The 9254-nt window shown below is 40.9% G+C and overlaps 1 protein-coding gene across 1 annotated transcript in view; it reads left to right on the top strand.

The window, feature by feature from the left end:
- Positions 1-9007, top strand: part of LOC146074096 (solute carrier family 22 member 4-like) — a 99021-nt gene extending 90014 nt beyond the window's left edge. The window contains exons 8-10 of the mRNA XM_083181838.1: positions 1001-1183; positions 4906-5041; positions 8299-9007. Coding sequence (XP_083037964.1) covers positions 1001-1183; positions 4906-5041; positions 8299-8389 — 410 coding nt within the window. The 3' untranslated portion in view covers positions 8390-9007. The remainder of the gene's footprint in view (positions 1-1000; positions 1184-4905; positions 5042-8298) is intronic.
- Positions 9008-9254: the final 247 nt, after the last annotated feature.

Here is a 9254-nt window from a genome sequence, read left to right on the forward strand (position 1 = left end):
TAATATTTATTGTCACACCTTTGCTCATTCAGGACAGGATGTACCAACCACTTGTGGTACATCCCGCCACCTGTCGCCACAATGCTAAGAGCATAAGTACTAATATATGCAATTAGCAACACAAAGGGCAGATCTCCCAATAAGAGCTGCCCTTTCCAATGGCCGCTGGTCTTCTCGGGCTGTAACCTGGGAATCCCTTTGCAAATGCAGAGACATTCTGGAAAGGGATCGGTGTCTGATCCCCACAAAGCGATGTGGAGAGAAGCCCATAGGCTTCTATCGGGTAACACCAGATAGAGCTGGCGTTATCCCCCTGTGCTGGAGAACAGCGGCAGGACTTTCCTACATTTGGAAATGTAGAAAAACCCAGGAAACAGGCTTTTTACTGTATTCTTAATTAGTACATCCTGCGCGGTTCCAGTGCGGGCAGGAACACATAGTACATATGCAATTAGCATTGTCACAACCGGTGGCAGGGTGAGCCACAAGTGGTTGGTACATCCTGCCCTCTGGGTTTTGTTGCTGTCTACTATTTATGCAGGCAACATAGCCTCTAGTGCAGGTTTTGTCAGATCATGGTCTCCATAATATCAGTCCACTAGATAGCACTGGATATATAAGTTATTTTGGTACTTCTTTACTTTCACGGCGCCAGCATGGCGACGCGCGTACTTCCGGGTTACGCTCGCCACTAATTAAGTTAAATAAACGGAGTTAACGCCATGCCAACATGGATAGTTCATACCTTCACTATCCATGTTGGCATGGAGTTGATTTTAATTAGCATGGCGAGCGTAGCGAGCCACCGAGCCCGCAGCGTGGGCGAGCGAAGCAAGCCCCGCAAGGGGACTCTGACGCGCGGCGCCATGCTGACGCCGTGAAAGTACAGAAGTACCGTTATTTTATATTAGAAAGTAAACTATATATAACCTTTATTTTTTTTTGTACAATAAAATCATGATGATCACCAATGATCAATCATTTTTTTTTTTCTTTCTAGATCTGCATATCTTGTCCACCTTTCTAGTAATGGTGGGGAAACTTGGTGTTACAGCAGCTTTTTCCATGGCTTACGTATACACAGCTGAACTTTACCCCACAGTGATCAGGAACATGGGTGTGGGAGTCGGTTCTATGTCTTCTCGAATCGGAAGCGTCATCTCTCCATACTTTGTGTATCTCGGTGAGTCTCTTTGTGAAATCCAGCTCTTTATTTAATTGCTACAATCTACATCAGGGATTGGGAACCTTTTGGCTCTCCAGCTGTTGTTGAACTACACATCCCAGCATGCACTGCGACAGTTTTGCTATTTGGCCATGCTAAAACTGTAGAAAAGCATTCTGGAATGTGTAGTTCATGAACAGCTGGATGGCCGAATGTTCCCCCACCCCTGATCTGCATGGTGAAAGTTTCACATTTACATTACAATTTTATAATATTCCTGTAATATGTCCCAAATAAGAGGTTCACCACTCATTTCCAGTTCCCAGATTATTTCCATTTGCATCCTTTCACTGCAATCTACCCAGTCCCCTGACAGAGTTATGAGATAGCTTTCGCTGGGATAAGATAGTTGTTGGCCAAACTTTTAGGAATGGTGTAGACCCAGATCAGCGATGTGGAGTCTAACTGGTGATCTTTGCTTCGGGCCCCTGCAATGGAGTTTGGGCTTCGTTGCACTCCATACACAGGACACGGCCCTCTGACTGGGTTTATATTGTGTGTCACTGTTGAACTCAGGAGAAACCAAAGTGGAGGTTGTGAGGTATACTGAAGAGTGGTCTTCAGAAATAGGTCCAGACCAGGTGGCAAAGGGAGTACCAGGGGGGAGCTAGAACAAGGAGATAACAAGCACCAGTACAAAGGAGAAGACAAGTAGAATGGTCAGAAAAATGCAATCAGAACACAATCAAGTATATAGGTGGAGTTCCAGTAGGACAGACACTGACGATCAGGAAGTAAGTCTGATACTCTGGCACTGAAAAGTTTGCAGAAGACCCTTCCACCAGGGAGCTGCGGCTGCTCAAGGAGAGTCAGGACGTCTGGACCCAGTAAGAGGGTTCTTACTTCTATAATATAACAAGTGGCTTATCTGCCAAATTCCATATCTGTCTGAATACATAAATATACAAGCAGAGACAGGAATGTAGAAAGCTTTTCCTGAACCCAAGGCCACCTGCACACTCACGCTAGCTGCTATAGCCATTGCTATGACAATATTATGTCTGTGTACACTGCTAAAGCAATAATGTGAAAGAAGCCTCTAAAATAATAATGTGCTATAGAGAAGCCAGAACAGCAATTCTGTTCTAGTTACAGGATATGTTCTTATTGCAGTTAGTACTGGGAAATTAGTAATGTAATAATAGTATAAAAGTATAAACAACCATCAAATCACCACAATCAAAGTTCTAATGCTCTTTCTGTAAAATCCACTCTGTACTCCTATATTACAGAGAGTTGGGTGTAAATTGGGCATATATATTCCCAAAGAGAATGCACAGATAATGTGAATATTCACCCATGTGTAGCATATGCACGTATTGTGTATCTGTTCCCTATCTGTAAGCATAATGTGCTGCTACTGATCCTCCGCACACTTACCAGGCCTGATTCTTAGTCCGACAAGGTCAAAAGGATGATTGTTACGATTTTCTTGAGATTGCACATGCATAACAAACGTGGCCTGCGCATGCATGGCACAAAGCATCCACTGTGGCAAGTAGGATCTTGAGATATGGACTTTTTTTGTGGCAAATGTGTGGTTACCATGTACAGAACGTATGTATTGCATGTAGTCCAAAATCCTTGTTTATGGCATGGATCAGATGGATGGATATTTTTACTGCAGTTACTAATGATAGCTGTAGCCAGGAAACAGATGTCAAAACTATGCATAAGAATGAAGCTGATAGAAAACTCCTATATGCCGGCACTATTGTATTGTATTCTGTCTCCACACTCTCACTGACCAGGTGAGATCATTCCTTCAAGAGTAGAGTAGATGCAATTGAAATACAGCATGGCTGTGCTTTATCTGGCCCCTGCATAGCCTGTATCTGGTGGCCCCTGTATAGCCTGTATCTGCGCAGCTGCTGCAGAGCACTAACACAGACCAGGTGGCACAGTAGTACCATTGGACAGATAGTCCCCTGGTACTGCTGAGGAGTAGTTGGCAGTCATTGTTCCTCCCTTCCACTACTTTTCTGGACTGAATATTACTAGCTTTGCACAAACTGTTAAAGTGGACTTGGAGGATATTTTACATCTTCTCAATAATTGAGATACTAATGGATTTCTTAATGAGCAGATATGGCACAGGACATACGGTGCACATTATGATCCACAAAATGCAAGTGACATCAGTTTATAAGATGAAGCAATTGCTGGAAAGGTATGGTTATCCTGGCGAGGAATTCAATGTTTCCACCAGCACACTACTATTAACTAGTACACAGCTATCATTCTATTCGTAAATACAATGTAGAAGTCTTAAGGTGCCCATACACTGTACAATTGCTGGGTGCGATGATATGCACGTTCCCACACACTTCCCATCGCACAGCTCAAAGTATGTGCTGCACATATTTTTTGTACTAGATTGCATCTCATTGCATTGCACAACGGATTCAATGCGATCTAGTCCAAATTGCATACAATAATTGTACTGTGTATGGGCACCGTTAGTCACATATTTACAAACAAGCAGTTTGCCATTTTCTCTGCACATTAGACAACTTGTGAAGACTGCAGTTCCTAAACATGGCTGCAAACCGTAGTAAATCTGTAATCCGGTGCTCTAGAGCAGTGGTTCCCAACCCTGGTCCTCAAGTACCCCCAACAGTGCATGTTTTCCAGGTCTCTACACAGAATCACAGGTGACATAATTAGCTCCACCTGTGGATCTTTTAAAATGTGTCTGAATAATGAGGTCACCTGCTGGGTGACCTGGAAACCGTGCACTGTTGGGTGTACTTGAGGACCAGGGTTGGGAACCACTGCTCTAGTGGGACAGCAGCTTAGTTTAGCGACTGACTGCTGTGCTGCTAACTTTTCACCCTGGCTGACTTGTTATGCAGAGAAGCATGCTGCAATATGCCCACAGATTACACTCCATTACGCAGCTAATAATGTTCTAATTAGACAAAACATGATCATGAGAGAGGATAAAGTTAGGGCTGCCAGATGTAGGATGAAGCCCTGTATGATATCTCTTCCGATTTGTTATTGATATCATTACAGGCAACTTTAAAAAAAAAAAAAAGTGAATCTGCAAAGGGGACATGTTAGAAACTTTTAACTGTACAGTACCAGAGGTTTTAACAAAGTACAGGAGAGAGATCTACTTCAAATGAAGCAAAGTATTAGAACTCGAGGACAAATTATTTAACAGGTAGTGGATAAGTGGAATAGCCTCCCATCAGAGGTGGTATTGGCTAAGGGGGTATTCAATGTTTGCAGGTATTTCCCATAGTCTGATATATCGGCACACATTGAATACTGTAGAGCAATTTTACACATGCTTTGGAGAGATGTATGAACATTCTTTACAATGGCCTAAGGATCAAAAAGGGTTGAGATTATACTAAAGGTTATACAAAAGGGGCAGATTAGATGGGCCAAGTGGTTCTGACGTGGAATTCTATGCTTCTGTGTTTACGTGTGAATACTCCTTTTGTGTCCGCAGGTGATTTGTGTTGCACTCCTAGAAAAATGATAGACAGAGGGCAACATCAACTCTTTTCATTTTTAGAGCCTTAAGTAAATTTCCCCTTCCTGTCCTACCACATTGTTTTTAGTGTGCTACATGTGAAAGGTTTTTCGTATGTACTTAAATGAAGTTGTAGGTTATATATGTTATATAATGGTATTGATTATAATATACTCTTCTGTCTCTTATCTAGGTGCTTATAACAGGCTGCTCCCTTACATTCTCATGGGGAGCCTGACTGTAATGATGGGAATCTTTGTGTTGTTGTTCCCAGAAACGTTTGGTAAACCTCTGCCTGAAACTATGGACCAGATACAGACTGTAAAAGGGTAAAATACATTTCTATACAATATGTATAATCTTGTTGTGTACATTGGAGGACATTTTACACATCCCCAGTGTTCCCAAATTAAAAATGTCTACCGCACAAATCACAATATGCGATCATGTCAAAGTCCCGCCTGCTATAAGTTTGCTAACTAAGCGCAGTGTGTACAATTTATTCATAGAATAATGCTCATATGGGCCTTTGTATATACAGTATTTTGTTATCACACCAATGGTTCTAAGGGGGTTATTCAGACCTGATCGCCAAAGTACACCCCGCCAAAGTGAAATCCTGCCCCGTGCAAGCTTGTGAATTGCTTAGCAGGGCTTACAAAATTAGCTGGATCAGCGATTAGCTGCAAATGCATACAGAAGCTGCTCACCATCGAATGATTGTTCAACTGTGTGCAGTCTGTGCGTAGACCTGGACTTAGCTGCTGCAGTAGAAACAGTCGGGCCAGAGCTGATGTCACACACCTTCCCCTAAAACACCTTGGCAAGCCTCCATTTTTCCTGAGGTAAAAAGATTTTTGGGTCGCTGGAGACAGATAAAAATCTTAAACTCCACGTTGCAAAAAAGACCTGGCGCTTCAATGGAGTTATATATAGACAATAGGTATTTATTGATATTTCAATTACCCTCTGCTGCAGATATCACCTGTGGGTCATGCCATGCCCACATTAAACACACACCAAGAAAAAAGACGGTGAATCATGCGCTGTTAGGTAAATTAGGTCAATTTATACTCCGAATAACACTGCTGGTATAAAATGAAAAGAAAATGTAGCAAGTAAAAAAACACATTTATAAGACACAAGACATAAGCAATTAAAGGTTGAAAATACATTTAAAAAAAGTAAGTTTAAAAGAAATGAAAGTAATGGACGTTTTTAGGGTCTCCTCCAATTAAATAAGGCTTGATTATTTGTATCCAGTAGATGCTTGTATGGATAATTTATTATACGTATCCACAGGCTGTTAGTATATATATATATATATATATATTATCAGAGTCCGATGACAAATGAGCAAATGAGCTGCAGGGTATGCACAGTGAATGGCAGTTCTCTTATCATGTGAGCAAACACACAATTGTGAAGGTATTCAGCTGTTCTAATAGAAGTGCAGCAGCAAGTAAGTATGCAGAAATACGTGCAAAGTCCTTATTTCTCAGTTAGGGCGCTCACTGATAGATTTAGCCCGGGACCACATACACAGATGCTGGTTTGATTAGCTCACCATTTTGATGACGGCCAGTGCCGTTTAGCTGAGCCGCTACGGTTCCTTAGGAGGTGGTCAGTGTTAATTCCGAGTGGGGTTCCCCCAGCAGCGGCCGGCAGCCCGTATATCCCCACGTGCAGACAGACTGTCTGGAGCGGCGGTTGAGAATATGTAAAGACCGTCTAGGTGCAGGACGCAGCTGTAGTATGAGGAGTAGTAGGAGACCTGAAACGCCCAGAGGTAATGACGTCAATGCTTTCGTTTCCTTAGTTACCGGGAAACTTTTTCAAGACTGATTTTTCCTGACACTCCCATAAAACGGCCAGAGACCACACCAAATGCTGGTTTTCTGTCAATTAACTTACGTTAAAGCAATAAAAAATGAGCAGGATTTTATCGCATGATGGCCTTACGCACCATGATCTGTACACATGCGCAGTCTATTCACACCACCTGCAATTTGCAGTTGTTGGATCAGGTCTGAAAACCCCCCTAAGATTCCAATATCTCATCGCTGCAAAACGATTTCACTTAAGCCAGTATGACATGGGTTCAAAATTATTAAAATCTCAGATTTTGGTGAAATAGTATTCATTGCATTTCTAAATCTACTAAGGCGAAAGCAACCTGCTTCTGTCTTACTAAGTATTACCATATAAAATGTGACTGCCAGCTAGCCAAATTCTTGTCAGTCCTAAAACCTGGTGCCTGCTGTATTATGTTTAAACCCTAGATCCATTTGTATACAGAATTTAAAAAACCCATTATCCAGTTATTTTACTGCTTTTATTGACATGTAATTTGCCTTTTTCCTTACAATTTTATATAAATGATAACAATGAATAAACATTAGCACTGTCTCTTGATGTGAAAGTGTTTGCTCTTTTGGTTGAAGTGTAAATATAAATCCTTATATGAGGCATAAACTGTCTTCCCCTGGAAGTGTTATCAGGGGGTGTGGTATACGACCCCGACAGTCAGGATCCCTAAAGTCATTAGTGGACCCCTACGAGGGAGAATAGCCGGTGGCTGTCGGGACCCCGAGTGTCAGGGTTTGACTGTCAGGATCCTGACTGTCTGTCAGCCATCTGGCACCCATTAATAGGACCCAAGCTCGTCACCTCGTAGGGCATACTGTAGGTAACAAATAAACCAATTTTCTGTGGGGAAAAATGCTGTGTAAAAAGACAGGAGGTAGCACAAAATGAAATCTTGTTTGCATGTGGGCATATAACATCTTATGTTGGCCATACACTAGACCAACTTTCATTTAACTAGCTCTTTGGATTGAAAATCCTGTTCTGTATGGGAGCAAATAACAATCCGCAATTTGTTCACAAACCCAGGAAAATAGACAACAACATTCAGCCAAATTATTTAAATCGGGGATATCCAACTCCAGTCTTTGAGAGCTACCAACAGTTAACATTTTCCAGGTCTCCTCACAGAATCATAAGTGAAGTAATTTGCTCCACCTGTGGATCTTTTATAATGTGTCAGTCAGTAATGAGTGCACCTGTGCCCCAGCTTGGTGATCTAGAAAACGTGAACTGTTGGTATCTCTCGAGGACTGGAGTTGGCTACCACTGATTTAAATCAAACAGATTCAACTACAGTACCTTGTCTGAGCGACAGTTGTTGTCCGTTTTCAGATTTTGGGAGCAAATGACTGAATTAAAAAAAATTAAATTTGCTCCCATCCAGTACCAGATTTTTTATCCATTCAACTAATTAGTTGGATGGTTAAAAGAAAGTTAGGATCATCTGACTAAAATGCACATGTTCTCCTGAAAACACAGGCTGCTTTTGGGGATTTTGCTTTGCTTGTCTGACTGGATAATTGGATTGCCCCCAGCACTTAATCACTAAAAATGATTAAGGCATATTTCTGAACACTGGTGAGAAGATATGAGGTGTTACTGTTAGATACAGAACACTATGGCAATCATGTTTTCATAAATGTCCCAAATTTGAGTCTTTTTGATGTACTCTGTCCCTGGAACTTTATTAATTGAAGATTCTTGGGTTTATTTACAGGCTGTGCTGCAAAAAGAATTCCCGTAAAGGTTCTTCCGAAAACCTTGAAGACAACAAAAATGCCTTCATTTTAATGTCCTCAAAATTATGATATTCATTTTTTTTTTTTTTTACTTTACGTTTATATGGTATTATTGTGTCAGTCTGATTTGTGTATCTATCCAAAGAAAAGAAAAAACAAGCAAGCCATAAAACCTGAACAAAAACTTCAACATTCCAACAAATGTGTACTGCACTGAGTGAGAAGCTGCAGCCTCCCACAGACCGCCAGAGGCTGATGGCTGTCAAGGCCCTTATCACTGATCTAGCACAAGACTGATAGAAATGAAGGCTAACATTTGTGTCACCAAGTGCCACAACATTTTCCTAAGTTTGTAAAAAAAAAAAAACATTTAATTTGTATTTTAAATCTGGCAATAATTCTTTATAGTATAGTGTCTTGGTCACACGGTATTAATATTGAAATCTGTTTTACTAATGTGTATGTATTAATCTTTCTTTTTTACTTTTTATCTTGTGACTGGGAAACCATGACACTTCAGAAACTTTATTTACTGGCTTTATTGTGCTATGTGTATTTTAAATGGGATTTCTTATGTAAATAGCCAAAATATGACCAATAATCCATTCTATTAATTTATCTATAGCTACCTTGTTTGAATATATACCTAAGTACCTTTTTACAAAACAAGTTGGCTGCTCTGCCAAGTATCATTGTCTGACTGTTTATTCCAATGTCTGTCACAGTTACTACTTGCCGGGAGCATTTAGTTAACATTAGTAGTCCTGTATGTTGCAGTTGTGCCTGAGTTACCCCTAAACCAACTTCGAAATGTACCAAGTGTAGAATAGTTCTGAAACATTCCTGACCTATATTGCCCACTTTCTTTATGCCATATACAGTATGGCTTCATCACCATCAACCCTTTCCTAACCATCACTTCTAGTACTTAAAC

This window comes from Crinia signifera, chromosome 4 (genome assembly GCF_055691185.1).
Source record: "Crinia signifera chromosome 4, ASM5569118v1, whole genome shotgun sequence".
Classification (NCBI taxonomy): Eukaryota; Metazoa; Chordata; class Amphibia; order Anura; family Myobatrachidae; genus Crinia; species Crinia signifera.